Raw genomic sequence first — 23,133 nt, 5'->3', positions numbered from 1 at the left:
GCTGGTGGGGCACATAGTTCACATGGTGGGCTGCTCTTTCCTTTCTGCCAAGCTCCCTGTGAGGGCTAGCAGCTCCCTGCCACCATCCCCAGCTACCGTACCTGGATTCTCTAGTGGGGCTGCAGTGTCACTCCTGGGCATCCCTTGGCTCCCCAGGCTTGGGCTTCTTTTCTGGTCTGCCAGAGCCTTCCAGTAGCTGCTCTGCTCTCCTTCTCTGCCCGCCAGGCTTGTGATTATTTGCTCTGGTGATGGCATCTCCTGGCCAGCATCCCACTCTTCCCCTGCCAGCCACTCAGCTGTGCTCCCAGCTGCTCTTTGAGTAGCCCGTGCCTCCCCGAGGGTCTGCCCCCATCCCTCACCAATGCACAGCCTCAGGCAGCTCTGGAATTGCGGAGCCTGTGTCCACATTTCTCTCTGCTGCTGCTTGTTCGGGCTTCTGCGGTCAGTATCGGGATGCGTGTGGCAGGGGTCTGGGACACACTAGAGGGGCTTTTACTGCCCCTCTCACAGACACCCATTGAGAATCTGGCTGCCTTCATATAAGTAATAGCCACTAAAATTTCAAGAGTATATGTAGTGAACATAAATGCTACAAATTCACCATATTCTAACCATTCTCTTGCTTTACATGGGTCAGCCGTAAATATATTCTAATAGAAAAAGCTTGGAAAATAATATTAAAACTAATGTAGTAAAAGGCAGGAGGGTGAGAAATTGGTATCCAGTAACAGCAGGAAACTATCTGAAGTATACTTACTGCCACCTGCTTCTCCTACAAAACAGTATGCTAAAGCACATTTTTGCAGTGGGTGAAAAGTCTCAGCAATTAGAATTATATGCTACATTATAAACATGTATCATAACAAGGGTCAAACAGCAGTCTTACAGAGCTGGTTTCAGGTTACTGCACTTTAAAAATACATTTTTTCACTGACATTTTGTAGCTGAACAGAAGCAATTCACATTCATAAACTAACAAAGGTCTTCTTGACAAAACTTTTTATTTAGTTGTGAGAAAACCACATTGGAAAAACCTCACTAGACTCAACAAAAGGATCTATAAAAAAATCTAGATTACTGTGTCAGTATGAATTCCATTCTGACAAATAAATATTTGTAGCAAGGAGCCTGGTTGAAAGACAGTAACATTTTGCATCACTGAAAAGCTACTGTTGCAAGAGAGCAGCAATTGAACATTCTTTGAAGTAAAAATAATTGAAAATATGCTAGAATTCATTACCTTAAGATTTGTTTCACTTACTTTGTTCTCGTGGTTTAATAGTGCTAAATGTTTGATTATGACTTCTTGGTTTGTTTCTATAGTACCCGTGATTCTCAGGCCGCCTCTCACCAGGCCAAGATTATTTAGCTTTCACAGTTGAGTCAAATCAACTGCTTTAGTCTAACAGAGCTGCAGACTCAGACCTGATCAATAGCTGCAAACTTATAACTTGAAAGATTCAGTGTGAAAAAAACTGCAGAAGCTTCTATCCCAAAGGAACTTAGAGTGAATGTAAAGTGTATGTATGTGCATCTCTTCTAGATAGTTGTTTTGCCAAATAAAAACTGTTACAGAACTGGCTGCCCAGGTTTACAACAGTTTTGTGCTGCTTGGATTTTTAGGCATATGTGTTGTTCAAGTACTCCTTTTCCTTTCATCAAAGGCTTCTCTTTCCTGGCATATTTCAGAAAAGCATTTTATGATTTACAGTAATACAACATGAGCAGGAGTAGGCAACAACACTCAAGTCCTAGCAAACACACCAGCTCCCCTCAGCGGTCAACTAAAGAATACTAATACTAAAACAAATCTAAAATTTTCATGAACCCACCAAGAGCTAAAGAGAACATGATGTCTGATAAAGTTCTGTATCAACGTTGATATTATACAAACCATCTTTTTTCCCTCTGAACTATGTTATCTGTCTTCTTTTTACATAAAAGTTAAAAAAATAAAATCGTCATCTTATCCTGGCCTGTGGACTGCAATAAAATAATTTAATGAGGCTATAAATAAAACTGGCATGATTGCTGAGAGATTTTAGTTATAGGGAAAACATAAATGGCCTGGACTAAATCTTTTTGTTATAAGGATGATCTGGCTATCGTAGGTGAGACAGGTGATAGGGTATAAAGGATGGTTGCAAATTTGAAGGAAGCAGCAAGAAAATTGAGATTAAAGAAGATAAAATCAGAGACCTAGCTATAAGCCAACAAGAAGAATTTTGGACAGACTTACCCAGTAACCAATAATCAGAAATTTCAACATATTAGGCAGTTTAAATACCCAACTACTACTACTAATTTGATAATTATTCTAAATAATAATGATTTGATAAGGGAAGAAATTAAGGCCTGAGGGCAGAGGCATTATATTTCTTGCTAGGGGATTTTTTTCTTCTAACTACTAAGTAAGTTCAAGCTTTTGATATACAAGACAGACCTGTTGCTTTATATGGATGTGAGACCTGGACACTTCCAGAGGTGGACGACAGACAATCAAATACTTGTGAAATACCTGGGCCAATACAAAAAGCATCATGTATGGATTCATATCCTGTTCCATCTCTTGGGTACCTAGACTTAGGTGCCCAAGTACAATCCAGCAGTAGACCTGGGATGGTGAAAAGGGGTCCAGTGATGTCAGAGAGCTCACTGTATGTGTGTTCAATGGCCCAGATTTTTAGCAACACAGTGGCAAAAATGTAACTGCACCACAGCATCCACCCCAACACATTCCTTTTCTATCCAGATAAAGTCACTGAAAAATCTTTAATACAACTACTTTTGTAAGACACTATCATCTTAGGCTTAAGATCAATTCAAAACACTGAGGAAGAAGAGGAGCCACCCATGGTTTGTGCTAGCAGTTTTTCAGGGACTTGAGTGGAATAGGATCACACTTAGGCATCTAATAAGTGGAACAGATCTGGCCAAAAGTTCTAATAAGGAATTGTGGGAAATCAGTATAGTGAGTGTACTTGAGTGGGTGACACATGTGGTTAGGGTGATAAAAAGCACACCAATTAAGTATCTCCTGGAAGGCAGTGTTCAACTTAAGGGACAATCAAGAAGATGGTGTAATAATATTGAGCAAGATCTAAGAGCTATTAATGTGAATAGCCAACTAGGAGGAAAAAATACCTTCAATGGAAAAAGATGAGGGCAAATTTGGAACACAAACAAAGACCTTTAAGCTTTATAGAGTCAGGGAATAGAAACAGAAGTTCATCCCATGTTGAAAAAGATCTTACAGACCACCCTAAAGTTTTATTCTAGCAGATTTGTAACATCTGGAAAAATACATAGGAATCTGATTATGTTGTCTGAAATGCTTAGTGCTTGATTTCTTCAATGTAGTTAATATACAAACTATAATGAGTAATTTAAAATTATTTTCCCCAGCAGATGGCAGCAACACACTGTTGCACAATTTGAAATACTTGATACATAGCTTTACTCAGATTGTGTGTTAAACACACTAATCTCCATAGCCATTACTGCATTTGTAGATAACCATAATTATATTTAGAAAATAGTGTTCCTCCTAGAAGATCCCAAAATACCTTGTCAGTCAAAAACAAATTAAAATTCAGCTTAAAGCAGACATTTCTCAGGTTCAAACATAACCATTTCTTAAAGACAGAAAGCGAAGAAGCATTTTTCACTTGGAGCTGTCCATTTCTTTTCGAGTGACTGGGAGAGTTCCTATTCTTCTAACCTCCCAGCATGAACTGGCTCTCCTTTCCTGACCAATAGTTCTCAAGAGCTCTAGGAAGGACAGAGCAAGAAGCAACATACAGACTAGAGACAGAAATTACACATAAACTGGTATAAGTAATCAGAGACTGGTTCAGATCTGTAACACAACAGAAGTTCAGTGCACATAAACCACTTTCAAAATGATCAAAAGTGGTTTAAGATAAATCTGGGTGGATGTAGTATCAAAGTTAACTGATTTAGGTTAAATTGGTTTATTGAACTTCTATCCCAGACCCCCTCTATAATCAAGTTAACTCACAGTCCCCCAATATCCCCTGATATTTTACACTGCCCCCACAAACCCCACCTCACAGGGTGGGCAGACTAGCTTTGGCCCAAGCTGCCTGCTCCTACCAAACAGGAAGGCATGCTCTAGCATCCCCCAGCTTCTGGCCTGGGCTACTGAAGGCCTGTGGCTGTATCTCTGGAATCAAAAGTCAATGTCTGTTCATTTGCTTATCGGTTAAATCTACGCAACTTAGACTAACCTGTCAAGATTGAATCAATTCATCCTTGGATGTTTTGACTGTTTGTACTAAGCCACAAGGGCCTTTGTTTGGACTCTACTTCACCATGGCCACTTCCTATCCCAGCACAGCATGAGGTGTGCTGTTGTTCATGTTGCTTGTTGTTCATGTTGCTTGATGGCACTCTCTGATTTTCCATTCAGATAGTGTAGGTATGTCCTAAAAGTGAAGAGGAGTTCATGCTTGTCTTCACTATTGCTTCAGACTTTGTTCATACTTGAGAACATTATACTCATATTTGAAATGTTGCCTTCATAACTATATTATGTAGTGAAATGCAGGACGGGGCGGGTTTCGAAAAAGCAAAGTCTGTAATGTAATTCTTCAGCAAAATCATGGCAAAGCCTGTATTTCTTAAAGGTTTTTTTAATACAAAACTGTTTCTTGGTCAGTATGACTATGACTAGAACCTGTTATGAAACTCATTTCTTTGTAATGAAGTAGGGTTCACTCTGCAGAGCAATTTTTGACATGGTGAAGCAAGTATGAAGATATGACATATGCCCAGTTTTGAATGAAGCTGGCTATCAGTGCAGTATGGATGGACACTGATCCTGAAATCAAATGCACTAATGCAGGATCCAGTGAAGCTCTGCACAGGCTGTCACAGACCCCCCAGTACTTTGGAGTTTCCAAGTGTCCCGTAAAGCCAGCTTCTACACTAGGGGGAATCTCTGGTTCCTTCCCATGTGAGATCCAGGCCTTTTGGTCCCTCTGACTGTCCCTGCTTTTTCATGACTGACTCAGGGAGCTTGCGTCCAGTTCAGCTGCAAAGGGGGACTTAAATTCTTGATAGAAGTCTTCATAGTTCCAAGCAATAAAACAGACCACTTTGCTTCAAGAAAGGCATTTACTGGGACAAAGGCTATCCAGCCAGAGGTTCTCTACCTTCTCCAGGAGGTTAAGCAGTCCCTCTGTCCAGCCTCCACAGCCCGTTGTCCAGCCTAAGCATCCCAGAGGTAGCTGAACTCTTCTTCCTCTCCAGTACACAAAGCCACAAGCCCCAAAACAGCTGTGCTAGTCTCTTTCTTTAGGCTCTTCCATTCAGTCAGCATCCTGCTTTCTTGAGGCTTCTCTATCCATTGTCATGCTTATTTCAGTCTCCTTCCCTTGATGCCTTCAGGGCACCTCCTCCAAAGGATGAGTGCCAAGCCCATATGAAACATCAGCATGGCTATTCCTTTATTGCTGCAATTCCATTTCATCTTGTCCAGCAATAAGCTCTGTTAACAGCAGGGACCCTATTAATCCTTCTTTCCCTGAGTAGAACTAGTTAAAGAAACCGAAGCATGCAACATTATTACAACATAAGCACAGTTAAAACAGAAGTGTTATAATAAAATCTATATTTCCTCACACAGGCATATGGATTTTGCTAATGCCCATATTATTTCCTGATTTACGCAACTCTGCTGTAGGCTAAGTTTCTACCAAAACTGTAACATTGCTATTGTTCTTTTTCTTTTCTTTTTTTACACTTGTAACAATTGCTCCATTTCATATGGAATGACCAAAAAACGCATACTGGGACAAAAAAGAGAAAGCATGAACATTTCAGCAAATATTCCTCAAATCTTTGAAAATGTTTCCAATCAAAATTTTGAAGTTAGAAATTTAGATTAGCCCCAGGTATAACAACCAGTTCAGCCAGTAGTGAATCATAAACCTGGCTTATTTAATTACTATTGAAAGCCTTTTGCAGATCTGGCCATAGTATTTTCTATACTTAATAAGCAAGCAAAACGATTAAAAGCCAAAGCAGTTTAATGTAATTTATTTGAATGCTTCCAGAAAAGTTTAAGGCCTTTATACATAAGTATTTAATCAATACATACCTTCTTTTTCCATAACTCAACACTACATGCTTTTTCTTTAGCACTTTGGGTAACAGCTATCATACCAATGGTTCACAACCTAAAATATTTTTACTTCTTTTTCCTTCTGTAAAATATTTCCTTCTCTTCTTGTTCTACTCTTCTTCATTGGTATTTTCTTTCAACTCTAAAAATGAAGCAGCTTAAATAAATTACAGGCCTGCAATAAAAAAATCACCATGTTTTAAAAACTATAAATACAGAAATATGTTCTAAAGGGTAAAATTGACCACAATATTTTTGGAAAAATAAAGTAATATACCTTGTTTTTATATAGTTTATCTTGTCACACTGATTCCTTTAATGTATATGTCATGACATATGTACAAAGTAAATGACATTTTACTTACTCTTTTCTTTCTGTAAACTTGTAACACACAAGAAATAAATGTTTTTGGCAATAATTTAACAGTTTTACTACTTGTTATGGTATGGCTGTACTTTGCACAGGTCATTTTATATAATATCAAGAATCGTTTCACTATTTAGGACACAATATTTTACATCCCACTTGATTAACATTTAAAAGATTGGAATTATTTATTTCTTGCACAGGGGAATAAAATATTAACCAATGATTCCTAATACTTGCACAGAGTGTTTTAAACTGCAGTTTTAAGTGGCTGATCTGCCTTTCATCATAATAAGTAAAGTCAATTATAGTCTAAGTTAAATCATCCACCAGAAAACACAGTGATATTTCCAATTACAGCATGAGATTTAGTGAAGCAAACTTGCTAAAAAAACTATAAAGGATGTGATATTTACTAAAGAAAAATAAATTCCCTTTTTAAGTTTCTCTATCGTCTCCCTTGGGGCATTTATAGAGCAGTGCAGACTTTGCAGAATTTGTTATAGTCTTAAAAAATGATCATGGGTAATTGTAAACAGATATTTGCACAAAGTTTACTGGGATATTTTAACCTTTGTGGTGCTTAAAACCAAAGGTAGAGGTTACTGGGATGCAAAAAATTAAAGAGGGCTTATTCACTAATCAATTCTTCCTCTCCTGTTTGGGATAACACAGTTCTAAATGGCGCTGGAGGCAAACTACCAACTTTTTATCTACAGAGTCAGTGTTAGCAGTTGAGGGGTTTTTTCAGTTGTTTATTTTATTATTATATGCTCTGATAGTAAACTATGGCACTGCAATGATGATTTTAATTGACCAGACATTAAAACATTGGCTTGATGGAACAGTGCTTCATGTTTGTTTTTTGTATCGAACCCTAAAGTGTTTTCCTTTTTAATTAAACCCTAAAGAGTCACTGGTGACATGGCCTACTCTTTACACTTCCTGTTGATTCAATACCACAATAGCTAACCTAGTTTATTCCAATACATTTTTGTAGACAGAGATTTTGTTTATGCTTTTGTGAAACTTTTTAACACCACTAATAACTAAATGTCATGCTTAATATCCTTCTTACAACATCTTTCAAAATCCATGTCTTCAGCTGCCACATTAGAGGTCAAATGGAGCACTGTAAAAAGCATGAAAAAATATTTATATAATGTACATGTGAACAGTAGTTTAGAGATTTTTTTTTCCAGCAGGACATTGAAAATAACTGGTCAAGTACCTCTTCCATCCACCCAAGATGTTTATGGAATATGTCACAGAATACAAGTTGCAACAGATTCCAGCTTACACAAATTGGCAGTTACAGTACTATTCTCAAAGTACAAGTACAAGAAGGACTGTGTTGACATAGTCACAAGAAAGTATTTAAAAAGTGCTTTTCAAATCTTGGTTCCATTTATGGAATGCAAATACTGTACAGGTAAGACACAGGTTAACTTTCATGAAGTGTAAGTTTCTGTCAAACATTGGTTTCTATCTGTTTTCCATTCTCACAAGAGTCTGTCTGTTCCATGCGTTCACAGTCAACACTGACTTCACTGATGTCCATACTACAATCTGACTCACTATCTGATTGGTCCATATGCTCAAGCCTGGTTTCTCCCTGTGGTACTCTGCTCCCATGTGGGGATATTAGGAAATGTCCTTCTGAATTCAGCATTCCAGCCTCTCCTCCACACACAGCTTTTTCTTTGGCCTGCCGGATACAGTTAAGCCACTGTTGTTTGTTGAAGGAGTCATTGGCTTGTAGTGAGTGGGACTGGCTTTGAGATCCATTTTTGAAGCTGACTCTGAAAAAGTTTTTGACTGAAAAAAATAAGAATTGTCAGTATGTGGATTGCTTTGGGTTTGTGCATTTTATAAGGGAAGATGTTAAAATCATAAGCTCTGCAGAATCTTTAGCTTGCTAGTCTGCCTCTCCAGAGCTATGGTAAGATTTCCTAGAGATGTGAGAGGAGTGTAATCTCTGAGGGTGGTTAAACAAGTTATAATTTTTGTGTGATCGGGCCCTTGAAAGCACTCTACAGCCATGCTGTGACACATATGCACAGCTGCAGAGTACTTTTAAAGAGCCTGACCTGGCTCTCCCCAGCACCCAATCTGGGGTACCTGCTGCTGCTCGCTTCCACCTCTCTATTTTGCCTGGCCTGAGCTGGAGGGTGGAAGGGGTGGATTGGAGCCCCCTGCCTTGCAGGTCCATCCTGGCTCCCTCCAGCACCCCAACTCAGGCTGGTCAAAGCCCAGCTGGCATCTCAGTGCTTCTTGCTTACCCCTCCTTCCCAGCTGACAGAGCTGGGGTGGGGTGGGGAGCAGGGCTCAGGAAAGGGACAGTTCAGCAGCCTCCTTGGAGCACCCCCGCAGGGGCTGCCAGGAGGCAGTGGCAATGTGTAAGGGGTGTACGTGCACCCCCTTAGAGCACTGGTGCACCCCCTGACAGGCAGCGCTCCTTGCTTAGGCAATAGGCAGGGAGCGCCAGCCTGGGAGCAGGGATACCAGATGAAGTGCCACTGGCACTTGCAGGAGCACCACTTGTGCTTCCCAGTTGATGAGATCGTCTGTGGGGCGACCCACCTCGGTCACCGAGATTGACCATGGGGGACCCCCCTGGTCGCTGAGTGGCCACTGGGGGGGGGGGCACATGCCCCCCTGACTCAGGTGGCACCAGTCACCCATGCCAGGAGGCCAGTGCAGGCAGGCGTTATCTTTTCCAACCCAACAAGCAAACACTTGTTTGGTCGGGGGGGCACTAAGTCATGGAGCCAGCATGGCCCCAAGGCAGGGCAGCAGGAGTACAGAACCCAGGCTGGCATGGGCTCCATAGATACCCCACATATCCACACGGTCTCCCATGCCACATACACCCCCCCCAACCCCATACACACCCACATCCTCCATCACACGCCACATACATGCAAACCTGCACCCACACCCACAACCCCCCACAAATCTATCCCCACCCACCCATACCTCCACACCCCCCAAACACCTCTCCCCCAATATACAAGAGTAAGACTTAATTTTAAGCTATTATGCAATCACCTCTATGTACACTACGCAAACACATATACATCAGGACAAAAATATTTTTTGAAATCAAATAAAAGTATGTTGTATTAGATGTTTGATTTTTAGACTATAATTCGGGTTTTTCTGGTTCCAAGATGGCAACCCCCTTGCCGAAAGGAGTACTTCCAGGGTCAAGGGGAAAGACTTCTGGTGGCAAAGGTGAGAGGTCAGGGGATGGGACTTCCAGTCCCAAGATGGTGACCAAGGGGCAGGGTACCTGTAAAGGGGTGGGGCACACATGTGGCCCTCGATAGCTTGCCAAAACTCGTTAAGCAGCCCTCCAGCTGAAATAATTGCCCACCCCTGTTCTAATACCTTCTAACTGGTAGAGCTGTTTTGTTTATTAGAGTTAATAACAGAGCATGGCCAGTAATGTTCTAACACTTAAAGCTTTCATGCATAAAACTAAACACAAAAGCTACAACTCGTTGATTTGTAAGCCAGTTTATCTTTTCCACCTTGGAATGTTAAGCAGCTCAGTAGGCTACTTCGATCTTTGGGGAACCTCTCTGGCCTCACATGGCTCATTATTGTCCCACAAAGTTCTAAGATTTCACCGTTGCTTTCTACAAACTGACCCCAGAATACTGTATTATGTAAGATAAACACCCCCTTCCCTGCAACCTACAGCATAAATCAATGCAATATCAAACAAAACCTTCAAAAATACTCTCTCAGAGTAGCTACCTAAGGTTAAAGGGAGATTTCTAATGGAAATTTTGTTGCAACTGATTCTGCAAATGCTTATAGCATGCTTAATTAGAAGCACATGAATAATCCTATTGACTTCAATAGGACTACTCACAGACTTAAAATTGACCACACACAGAAGTATCTGCAGGGTCACAGCCTTAAGGATTAGTAACCAACCTCTCCATTACAGATGAATAATCATAATAGATTAAAACTTGTAAGATTTTTGAATAGGCTATAATATTTACAAAAGTGCTCAATAAATTCCTAAGAAATGATTTTTTGTTGGTAGTAATTTACAACCTCTTCCATTTCTTACTGTTGTATAAAGAAGAGAATCCCATTATTTCTGTTGCAGATTGACATTAACTCTAAATTGACATTTACAATATATAAGAGAGAAGCTGTCTCACAGTACAACAGTTTGAAATACAGGTTAAGTTTTGGATCTAAATAAGCTGTTAGGTAGTGCTGCTGTAAATGGTTGGGGATTTCAAAGCTTCATCTCCTCCTTACAAGTAAATGACAAAATATTCAAATCAAACTTCATACTTCTCTCATTGTGGCTGAATGCTCCACGTATGGATCCACCTAATCGCGCTTCTCCATCCTGCAAATCTTCCAGCACAAGATCCTTTACTGGGATGGGTTGCCGATATAGCTGGTAGCAGAGTTGTTCATTATGGGTAATAGCTCGGGTAATTACCAGCACTTCTTGGAACAGGAAGACATGCAGTTTCTATCAGAAAAGAGTAAAAGAAAAATGAATGCATTATTTCTTTTTAAAAAGCTATTGAACAAAGTTCACTTTAGCTGTAATATACCATACCATTTGTTTTTTAAACAATATAAATAATTAGATGTTTAAATGAAAACCTGCCAACAGCACTTGGAGTCTCTTCCCTCCATTATGTTACTTGAGGTAGCCTAATTCACACCCTCAAGTAATGCTATATACACAAAGGAGATCACCCTGATGCACAATATTTTAAACCCTGCATTTGCAAGACTGAGATCTTAGCCCACACAGAAATGAATGTCATGTTTGAGGTTTCACAGCCTTCTCAACTGCTACAGCTTCTCTTTCACAATAAATCAGAGTAGCTTGGTTTCAAGCATTTTATTTCACTCTCTACTTTTTAACTCTCTACGCTGCTCCTCAAGTCCCTTTGTAAAGAAGCTACAGAGAAATGATCCTATTTTATCCAAATACAGTAATATAATCACAGAACAATCCTAGGCATTCTGTTTCCAATTTATGAACTCCTCAGAAAAATCAGGTCTTTGAAACTCAGAATTTGATACTTTTGTTAATTCACAAGCCATCTCTAATCAGCTTTAAGTTTGTGCTTCTTATCTTTTTTGTTATCTCTACTGCCCAGTTTTTCTAATAAAATTACTAACAGGAAGATCCTTTAATATTTCAGTTTTAAATCACTGCAAGTTTTACTGGAATCCTTAATCTCTCCTCCTCCTTCATTAAAGAGCCAACACAAGAATTACCTTTTAAACATGGCTAATACTTTCTTTCTTAAATTGCTGTGTGTCTAATTCTCAGTCATAGCTTACATATTACCATTAAAGATTAAAACTATTTTTAACTCAAAATAACAGCAAAAGTTGGAATGTTAAGAAACAGCAGGATCCTATTTTGGCACTAACTTCAGGAACACATGCATGAAGTTCCATAAAACTTGATAAATATTTGCCAGACCAATAAAATTCATACACATTTTGTGTGTTGGATATCTTTAGAATCTAACACCCACATCTTTATAATCTATAGAAAATGTATCTGCAATTTTTTCTTCTTTTACAGAAAACCACTTATCCCCAGCCATTCAAGTGTCAGTGCTCCCACAACCTTCCTGGCTCAGAACACTCAAATATTTCCCATCCCATGATTACCATTTTATCCTTCCATCTCCAAGGCCTCCACTGTAGAAGATACAGAAGTGCATTTCCCAAGAGCTTAAATATAGTATGACAGCGTGGAACCCCTTCCTAAAGGCTCAATGGAGCATAAAAACCTCACACCAAAGGACCCTGTACACAATACTACTACCAACAGTCTTTTTTCTTATTCACATTTGAACAACCATGGAACCTCTCTTCCCACACGGTTACAGTAGAGCTTCAAAAACAATATTTATGATAAAAAAGTCACTTCTTACCGCTCCCCTGTTGTTCTTCAGTTCACCGTGACAACATACAACACGTGAATTATCAATCAATGAATCCCTCTGGCCCTCTTCAAGATAAAGAAGCCTCTCTTTGTAATAGTGGCACTCAGATTCTCCTGTCTTTATATTGATTTCTGCCACTATACCCTGAATTATATTTATCTATGGAAGAAAAAAAGCAAAGGCATGAAAACACATGAACTTTCATTTGGCATGCCAAGATTCAGACCCGTCTCAGAATCTTTGCTAATTAGGTGATAAGAGAAAAACATTTTTTAATTTATAACCTTTTCCTTATAGGTGAATTATGTGTTTGGAAGGTTGCAAGTTTATGGTATGACTGTAATAGCCAGAATAGAACAGACTACAAGTTTGGCTTGCCTCTTGGTATTAAGCCTAACTACACTTTCTTGTTTCTTGATATTAAAATTCACTATCAGTAGGTATCTCACAGGGGGACTACAATTTTCACAGGTAGATCACAGCGTAAAGTTCTAATTCTGCAGTAATTTTGTGGCGGCCTCACCCCTCAAGGCTGATTGATAAACAGGCCCCACTTCTTGGCACTGATTGGTGGAGAGGTCACAGAGGGAGGAGGGATGACAGGGTGGCCAGTCTTGATTGCCAGCTGCCCTTTGTGCTGCTCCACTGGGAGAGAGGCCCTGGAGGAGAGAGCAGCTGCCACCTTGTCTGCTGCCCTGTGTGCCACCCTACCAGCCAGCGCCTTTCCCCACTGTCTGTGAGGACCACTGGCTCCCAGTGGGAAGCCAGCATTTTATTTTTATTAAGGTTTTTAAATGTTTTTGCAGACAATTCTGGATTTCATGGTTTCCATAAAATCCATGAAACTGCAAATTAAGTAGGTCCCTAACTATCAAGAATGAAAGGCAACAAATTTAAAAGAATGAAACTAATTGCATGTTTTGTAGGCTAAATCAGTGGTGATGCGTAGGGGGTGCATGGGGGTGCACATGCACCCCCAGAGAGCACAAGTTGTACACCCTGTCAGACTCCACTCCCTATTTTGCTGGTGGGCAGGGGGACAGGTGAGAACATCAGGGCCTCCTCTGCAAGCACTGGCTGGGGAGTGTGGCCACCAGCAAAAGCAGCCACGCTGCCTCCGGAAGTGGCGGAGGGACTTTTGGAAGTGGTGCAGAGAGAAGCGTTGTCAACACTGCCAGCGGCGCCTGCAGGTGGTTGCAGCTCACCACCTCCCCCCACCACCACTGCCACCACCACCTGCGGGCTGTCATTGTGCCCCCTCAGCCTCCAGGGCCACGCGTCATTCATGCAGTACTTTTCTATTTATGGTATCTAGTAGGTCTTATTAACTTATATTTTAGCTCTGTCTTTTCCCTGCATGTTTTTTTTGAAATTGTTGATTAAATGGCTTTTTAAATAAACTGAGGCCAAAGTGTACAAGATTATTAACACTTATATTTTGTAGCTCAAAGTAGCTTCTTTGGTCACCCATCTACCTCTCTGTATGCCAACAACAAAAACTGGTACCTAAATTGGCTACCAATAAAATCTTGAATCTTTCTCCCCCAATACAATCAGAGTCAAAGAGAGTAAATTCAGATGGCCACCTTTTTTGAAGTAGTGGTTGAAAATACAGTTGAAAAACTTTTCAGTGTATTTTCATTCAAATTAGTCATTTGAATTTCTAACTGTAGTTTTTTCCTGCAAATATTCAAGTACTTTACCACCAGTAGACTAATTATTTGCAAAAAGCAAATTGTAAGCTGATATTCTTGAATATTTGTCAAAAGCAAATTACCATTTACACTATTTTAGTTTGATTCCATTATTCACAAGAAATGAGTTGGTTTTTTGAGGAAAAAGGTTCCATGAAGAAACATACAATTAAAATTCAGTATTTAATAAGCAGCTTGCAAACAATTCTCAAATAGAAGTAAATCTCTAATAAATGTATTACTAATTATTGACCCAGCTTGAGTTGCAGGCATGGGGATGTTAAATTCCAAGGGCTGCAGCCAACTGTAACTGAGGAATTTTACTAATCAAAACCAAAAGAGCTGACCACCAGCTGTCACTGGTAAATAATTATGCACACTCCTTCAAATATGATGGCTGAATGCTGTATTTGGCTAGTTGGAATATACAGATGTACTTAATGTACAGTTCTCAAGATTCTACTGAATTCAACAGATACTCCAGGAATTAAGTTGGCCTGATCTGTGTACAGCACACTGCCAGACAGAATGACAAATTTATCTTATAAACCTTAACAGTGATAAAAAGCTAACCACATATAGTAATTCCAGTTCCCTGCTTTATATTGGCTACTGTACAATTTGTAAAATACATAATTTCAAAGATAAAAATGACTGTTGAAACAGAATACTGCAAAACTATATAAGGCTATTGTAATACCAAGAAAGCTGTCCAGATTATATACTGTTAAACAGTTAACAAATATCACTCCAGGAAAGGAAGTATTTTGACATGAAAAGTTGTATTACTACACATTGATTAAAGCAATAATACAAAAACTTGAAATTGAAACTAAAACCATTCAATAATTTTGTTATGTTTTTATTTTTTTTAAATTAAAGAAAAGGCCTGCCTGCATATTACAAAATAACACATCTACATGTGTTCTATAAAGCCAGGCCTTAAATCTGCAGCACAGCAGGAAGCACCTACACTTACTGGGCACATCCACTCATGCAAGCACGTGCACTTGGAGCAGCTCAAACAGAAGTGGTACAAATTTGTGCCAGAGCTTTTTGCCTCAGTGCACTTGCCCAGACACACACTTTGTTATGGAGCAAATTGTGACACTTCTGGCAAAATAACCCTGCCTGACTCCTCCCGGATCTGGAGCAAGGGGGAGTTACAACCTGAGGCCAGCACCTGTGCTGTCCCCAGCAATATAAAAAGCTGCCCTGTCCTGGCCCCAGCAGTATAAAAATCTGCCCTGGCTGGCAACTCAGGATTACTTGACCTCAGGAGCTTTTGGGGCCCAGACAATGGGTATCTGGGAACACTAGACCCTTGTGTCAGCTAGACTGCTGAAGCAGCATCCCAAATTCACTTTTTAAAATACCCCGAAATCCACGTTCTTCCACAATTAGAACAAAAGAGAGAGAGAAAGGGGGATTGATCAGATGGACAAAGTTTTATTGCTATATTTACAACATTAAAGAAATTTGGAAGCCTACCAGTGTCTCTAGCATCATAATTAAATAAATCCTAAATATCTATATGTTTTAATGTTTGCTTTGGGTTTCCCCATCACATAGTAGGTATGTGATGGAGGAATGTTGGGGTTTGAAGGAAGAGGTGGGAAGGGGGGTAGGGGGATGTGGAAGGATGTGAGTCACTTTGTAAGTACGTGTTGGGGGATGGTGGGTGTGGGGGCTGCTTAGGAGGGGTGGGTCCCCTGCATGAATGGCGCATGCCCCTGGCAGCTGGTGGGGCACAGCGGTGCTGACGATGGTGTGAGCATGGTGGCAGTGATATGCGGTGACCACCTGCAGACACTGCTGACAGTGACAGTAGTGGTCTGCGGCAATCGCTGACTGCCCACAGATGCCAGTGACAGCGGGGGTGGGGTGGAGGGGTAGCAAGCGGTGCACCATGCTCAGGGGGTGCACATGCACCCACGTGCACCTCCTATGAATCACAAATCGTGCCCTGCACCCCACAGGGCAGAGCGCCCCCCCCCCCAGCACATGGACTACCCTGCCTGCAGGGTCTCAGGCCCTGCTAGGAGCTACAGCTCCCCCACCTCTGGTCTCCAGCCCCCTGCTCATTCTCCTGCTCTTCTCCAGCCTCTGGAGGCTGAAGATGAGCAGGAGAACAGGCAGGAGGCTGGAGAGGATAGGAGAACGAGCAGGAAGCTCATTCCCCCTGCCTCCATTGATTCCCCCAGCTCCCCGTTCATTTCCCCACTCCCCATTCATTCCCCCCACTCCCCATTCATCCTTGGTGGGTCTCCAGCCTCCTGCTCCTTCCCCTGTTTGCCTCCAGCCTCAGGAAGAAAAATGTGAGCCTTGCCTTCATAGGCAGTGGAAAGGGAGGGCTAACAGGGGTCAGCCCCCACAAATGCAGGGCAGCAAAAATAGCCAGAGAGTAGCCCAGCCACAGGGGGGAGGGGCATGCACACACTCAGATACCTGCACAGTCACAGCAGGCCCAGGTGCAGGCAGGCAAGTTCCTTTTAATTGGGCTGGGGGGGGCGTGAAACAGGGAACACCCTGAGAGTGAGGTAGGAGCAGGATGAATCATCCACCCCGCCCCACTCCCTCCTGCACTGTGGTGATTGCCTCAGGACCCAGCCCAGCCGGGGCCCCATTCACAGTATATTGGTTTAGGCCAGGCTGTGAGGCAACTGGAGCCTGGCAGCTCCTCCAGAGCCAGTGCAGCACCGGGGAGCAAAGCAGGGGGCATGTAGGGTCCCGACCTTTGCACAGGGTAGGGACAGGCCACAGCTGGGCTCAGCCTCTGCTCCCCGCATCCATACCTTACTGCTGCCGCTGCTTTGAATGTGGCATGGTGTGGCACTATGTGTCTTGCTGTCAGGCCTGCCCAGCAGCAGGCTGGCATGCTACCATGCCACTTTCAAAGCAGGGGATTAATCCTGCTTTTGGCTTCCCCTGCCTAAGGGGGCCATGCTGGCCAGCTTCTGGCCATGCCTCTGCCACTATAACAGTGACGGAGGAGTCCCCAGAAGACCCTGGCTCATGCCGTGCCCAAGAAACAGGGGAAGGGGAATTAAATCCGCTCCCTGGCCAGTTCACTCGAGGTTACTGCCAGGGCTAGCCATGCCCCCACCACCGGAGCAGCCAGTGGAGAAGTGTAGGTCCTGCTTGGGAGGGCTGGAATTAACGTTTTTCCTACTCTCTTGTGGGCTGGCATCTGGCCAGGCCCCCACCCTGTCTGTCCCTGCTCCTGCTAGGGAGAAGAGGGGCAGGGCCAGCCCTGCTCCACTGGAGCAGAGAGTACAGCTGAGAGAGCATGTCAAGATGCTGGGGGACTCTAGTTTAACTTAAACCAGGAAAGGGCCTGGGACAGAAGTTGCATAAACCTGTTTGAGCTCAATCATTACATTCAACCAGGTTTGTCTCAAACTGATTTCAGCCATTTTGAAACTGGTTTATGTACACTGAACTTATATTCTGTTACAGGTTTACATCAGTTTCTGATCACTTAAACCAGTCTGTGTGTAATATCTGTCTCTAGCCATAAACTCTGGGATATGGATACTACTCCAGAAGGTAACACCTAATTTTAGACAGCCAAGTATTTTATCAGATCCAGCCCTTTGGGCAGTGGTCTCCAACCTTCACTGAACCCAGGACAATACTGAGCAACCAACATGATGTAGGCAATATCAGACATTACTCTGCCTGTCGATTTCAGTTTAACTTTTTAATTTTCTTTGGCCATGAGCAGTAGTGGAAGATACTGAGAGCCACATATTGCCCAGGAACCAAAGGGCAGGGGTCACTGTTTTACAGCCCAATATAAATGTCAATTCAAGTGACTGGAAATCCTGCAATTGACTTCTTAATCCTTTGAATTAGGCCCTTACATTTATGCAATGGTTCTAGCATCCCACTGCAACTGATGTAGAGGAGCTAGTGCTGATGTTCCAGTAAGAAAATAAATTCCTTTTGGGAAGTCATTTTCTTAAACATATGGGCTGGTTTTATAGATATCCATCTATCCATCTATAGATATCTATCTATCTATTTATAAATATATATATAGATCTATCTATATATATTTAAATCTTTACATATTTAGACTTATAAATTAGTATCCACAAGTTTTATACAGCACTCTTCACAGCTGATGCTTTTATAAACATTATAAAATGTGTTACAAAAACTTACAGCTTCCTCAAGGTGTTGTTGATCTGGATGATCATTTGGTGTATGTCTCAAAATCTCTCTGAGCAGCAATGGGTATTTCACTAGACGACTTCTCGGGATGTCAAGGAAATTCCAAAGGTCCAGTTTACGGCTGAAAGGAGACTCCAAGCAGCGCTGTAGGAAATCCTGCACTCTATGATCTTGTTTCTTGTGATCCAGTAAAGCTTTGGCTGCTACTTGATTGCTGCAGTAGCTATCGTAGGAGTTTAAGCAAGGCAGCTGAGGGAAAAAAAATTGAAACTAAAATGTATTAGGCACAGGCAAAATGCTATACAAAGCTTCATGATTTTACCAATGATGGAGGTAGCTCTTTCCTTAGTGATTATACAATAAATTAGTCATAACATTAAACAGACAGAAGAGTTTTACAAGGAGTGTCTTTTTCCAACGGTCGTCTTCAATATTTTGGAGAGCCCCGAGTATGCTTTAATTTCTAGAAAATACTCATGATTTACCTCCACATAAAAATACCTATCTTTGAAGCTAATTTTTTTAACTTCATGAGAATGTCAGAACTGCCATTTACTGGGTCAGGCCATAGCTCCATGTTGTCCAGTATCCTGTGTCACACAGGGGCAGAGAGCAGATCCTGAAAGGGCAAGTGAACTGGGTCTGATCAGGGTTTTTCCCCTGTTCCTATCCTCCTTGCAGCCTCCAGCATTTAAAGTCTAGGAACTTGTACCCTTAAGTCCCATGTTCTATAGCTACTGATGCACCTTTCCTCCGAGAATCTGTCCAATCCCTTTTTGAATGTGATTAAACTGACAGCTCCCACAACATCTTGTGGCATTGAACTCCATACTTTAATTACAGGCCATGTGAAAAAGACCTTCCTTTTGTTAGTTTTAAACTTACTACCTACTAGTTTCATTTTATGATCACTAATCCTTGTACTGTGAGAAACAGTAAATAATAAATCACTATTTACTTTGTAAAACCTTATCATGTTCCCCCTCATCTCTTTTTTAAACTGAAGAGACCCAGCCTCTTTAGTTGCTCCTTGTAAGGAAGCCCCTCCGTATCACTAATTATCCTTTCTGCCCTTCTACATATCTTCTCTAGTTCTTTTGTATCCCTTTTACGATGTGGCAACCAAAACTAGGCACAGTATTCAAGGTGTGGATGCAACATGGATTTACGAAGGGGCATAATGACACTTTCTGTTTTATTCACAGTTCCCTTCTTAATAATCCCCATTACATGGGCGACTGGTGCCTCTTGAGTCTGGGGAGCACCCACAGAAGCTGGCAGCAGCAGTGGGAACAAGGCTGGTGAGCACCCGCTGAAGCCAGTGGAGGTGTTGATGGTGGGGACGGACGGGGCTGGCGAGCACCCGTAGAAGCCGCCAGCAGCACTGGCAGTGAGGACAGCCCTGTCGGGGGCATGTGTCCCCCATGCACTCCCTACCAGTCTCCTATGCCTACAATTTTGTCTCTTTTTGACAGCTGCTGAGCACTGAGCTGATGTTTTTAGCAAACTGTTTAAAATGACTCCCCAGATCTCTTTCTTTTATGTTAACAGCTAATGTAGAGTCCATTGTAGTATAGGTACAGTTTGGATTATTTTTGTCCATGTGCATCTTTTTACACATTTGTATTACATTTCACCTGCCATTTAGTTGCCCATTGCACTAAATAGTGCAAGATGCTTCTCAGTTCCTCACAGTCCACTGTGGTCTTTACCACTTGGAATCATTTTGTGTCATCCACAAATTTGGCCACCTCACTACTCACCCCTTTTCCAGAACATTTATGAATATGTTAATAGTCCCATAATAGATCCCTGGGGAACTTTTTTTTTTTTAACTTTTTCCTATCCCGAAAACTTACCACTTATACTCGCTCTGTTTTCTACCTTTAAGCCAATTTCTAAACAATGAGTGAACCTTTCCTGTAATCTTGGACAGACAGAAATTACGTTTGTTGTGCAATCATCCCCTTAAAATGTGCTTTACAGCCATGCCCTGACAAAAGAGCACAGCTACAGAGTGCTTTAACAGTGCCCAATCGCAGAACAAATTCATCCTTATTTAACGAGAGTTCAGATAAAGGTGCTCCAAAGTGGAACACTTTCAGTAACTTTTGCTTGTCCCTGCCTAGAAGCAGGGCTGTGAGGGGGGTCTAATCCACCTGTCCCACCCTCCAGCACAGGCTGGGCAAACCCCAGACGAAGCTCCCTTCCTTCCTTCCGCTTTGGACACACCGGACCAGGCTTGCTTGGAGCTGCGTGGGGCGATCCCGAGCGTAAGACTCGCCGGCTTCCTATCTCTTTTCTTTTCTCACTCCCACCTGTCTAAAGGTCTCTGGCCTCTGCTTATCTCGCTTTCTCTTTCTTTTCTTGCTGTTTTGCAGCTTTTTCCCCCCCTTTTCTCCTTTTGTCCCATCCCCCCATACTTCCGGTCTTTTTGTCTTCGCAGACTTCTTTTTTACTGTCTCTTTCTCGCTCTTTCTCTCTTTTCTTTCTTTTCTTCTTGCTTGTAGCGGGGAGTTATCGTCCATTAGCTTGCCTTCTGCGGGGTGCTCTTTTTCGCTTTTTCAAACCCCAGCCGCTTTTTTTTTTTCTCTCCACCCCCTTCCCCCTCCCATCTAGAGTTTTGTGGCCGCTTTCCTGGACACCTATCTTTTTTAGTTACTATAAACTTTTTTTGTTGTTGCTTTGCTTAGTTAGAGTTGGGAATTAACCCTGTCCTATCAGGAATAGCTGCTCCTACACCCAGCAGCTGGCATGAGGATGCCTCCCAGAACCTCCCCATTACCTATGGGTTGAGGGTGCACACCCCTCCCTTCGTTGGGGTTGAGGTCTGCGTGGATGCTCTGGCTAGTCTCTTGGGACAGCAGACCATCCGTTACGCGGGTCGTGTCAACACGGTCCCGATGATCTATCTGAGCGACCCCACCCTAGTCCATAGGGTGTTCGTAGAGGGCCTGGACATTGCGGGCGCACATTATTTTGTCACCCCCCTAGATGCCCTAGCGGTGAGGGTGGTGATTTCTAATGTGCCCCTGCACGTGACCGATCGAGACCTGGCCAGGGTACTCAAGCCCTATGGGGTGCTTACGAGTCCCTTTCGCCGGTTGACCATAGGGAGCAAAAACCCCAAACTGAGGCATGTCCTGTCTTTTCAAAGGCAGGTTTTCATGCTCTTTAGGGAGGGCTCATGGTCTCTGCCTCAGTCCTTGAGCCTCTTGTCCAACGGGCGGAGGTATGTGATTTATTTTTCTTGTGGGGAGACCACGTGTTTTCAGTGTGGGAGCTCTTCCCACCTAGCAGCTCAGTGCCCACGGGGGGGATCGGCCAAAACGTCGGTGACTACAGCGACGCCGACGGACGGCCCATCCACTTCCGGGATGCAGGCCCCACCCAGTGAGGCCGGGAGCCTTTCCCGACCTCCTCCTGCCCCTGTTCCATCTGAGGGGGCTGAAGTCTCTGGCGTGGGAGTGTCGTCTGGCGGAGGGGCTGGGGCTAGGCCCCAACCCTCCCCTCCACTCATTCCACCTACAGTGCCCACCCCGACCAGTGCAGAGACGCCACCGATGCTTCTGCTTCCGCCCTGCCTGCTCTGACCTCCCCGTTTGAGGCTGGGGTGGTCAATGATTGTGGCACCGAGGCCCTGTCGGACGACAGGGCTCAGGCCTCCTGCAAGTTGCTCTCCACCACGGCTTTGGCTGAGGTGGCTGGCTCTGGGGAGACAGGCCAGACACAGTCTGGCCCATCCTCTGTAAAGGATGGGTCATCTGCCACAAAGCAGAAGAAGAAAAAGAACAACAAAGAGAAGAAAGTGAAAGGGACCCCTCAGAACTCCCCATCCCCACTGAGGCCTTCCTCAGCTGGTGCTGGGGAGGCCCCTGCTGGAGAGCCTGGCCCTGCTCCGGCTGTCACGTCAGCGACCCTGCTGACCGGGGAGGAGAGCAGTTTGGAGGTGGGGGAGGCAGAGACAGGGGTCATTAACACCTCACCCATCTCCCAGCTCTTGGAGACAGGGGGCAAGAAGACATATGCACAATGTGTCACTTCTGGAGGTCTGACCCAGGGAGCAGCAGAGGAGTCTGCTGACCTCTTGGTCACATCCCAGGCCACTGAATTAGATGAGGAGGCTTGTGAGATGGAAATCCAGCTTTCTGAGTGTCGCAAGCAACCTTGAGAGCGGGATGACCTCTCTCCCCCCAAGAAGGTGGGGCTTGCTCTTCAAGAGCCAGACCTCGACCTAGACGATCAGAGGAGGTTGATGGGCTTGGATATTGAGGGTGTGGATGCAGTGCTCCCAGCCAGTGTGTGGCCTCGCCGCTCCTCTGTGGGAAATGTGCAGCCCATGTTGGTAGACCCCCCCTGGGTCAGTCCTGACTATGGGGGGCTCTTGACCTTTCTAAAGCAAACGAAAGGACAAAAGAACATAGCGGCGCGCATCACCCAATGGTGCGTGGACCCTAAAGTGTTCATCAAGGCTGCCAGGGCTGCAGCCAAGCTCATGCAGCAAGATCTGGGCACTAGGCAGATGGCCTATCGTCTGGAGAAGCTCGCCTAGTGGGTAAGAGATGAGTGGGGCCTGACGGGGTCCCTGGACTAGAGTAGGGCACAACAGGCCTTTTCTTTTCGACCTGTCTCTGCCTTTGCTCGACTCTTGGGGGCTTGCTTTTTATCTACGCCTTACCTCGCTCTTCTTCTTCCATACTCACACCCATGGCAGCCACAACCATTGGCACTTTCAACATCAATGGCTGTCGAGATCCGGTGAAGCAAGAGGCCGTCCTGGAGCTCCTG

The 23,133-nt window shown here is 43.3% G+C and overlaps 1 protein-coding gene across 4 annotated transcripts in view; it reads right to left on the bottom strand.

Annotated features, from left to right (window-relative positions):
* Positions 1-6,046: 6,046 nt before the first annotated feature.
* ARHGEF3 (Rho guanine nucleotide exchange factor 3) overlaps positions 6,047-23,133 on the bottom strand; it is a 285,137-nt gene continuing 268,050 nt past the window's right edge. For all 4 annotated transcript variants that reach the window (XM_019536899.1, XM_019536898.1, XM_019536902.1 and 1 more), the window contains 4 exons: positions 18,337-18,594; positions 12,461-12,631; positions 10,839-11,025; positions 6,047-8,333 (listed from right to left, as the gene is read on the bottom strand). In XM_019536899.1, the coding sequence (XP_019392444.1) occupies positions 7,987-8,333; positions 10,839-11,025; positions 12,461-12,631; positions 18,337-18,594 (963 nt within the window). In that variant the 3' untranslated portion in view covers positions 6,047-7,986. The remainder of the gene's footprint in view (positions 8,334-10,838; positions 11,026-12,460; positions 12,632-18,336; positions 18,595-23,133) is intronic.

Source organism: Crocodylus porosus, unplaced genomic scaffold (assembly GCF_001723895.1).
Source record: "Crocodylus porosus isolate Cpor-Errol unplaced genomic scaffold, CroPor_comp1, whole genome shotgun sequence".
Classification (NCBI taxonomy): Eukaryota; Metazoa; Chordata; order Crocodylia; family Crocodylidae; genus Crocodylus; species Crocodylus porosus.
This window is presented reverse-complemented; position numbering and strand designations above follow the sequence as displayed.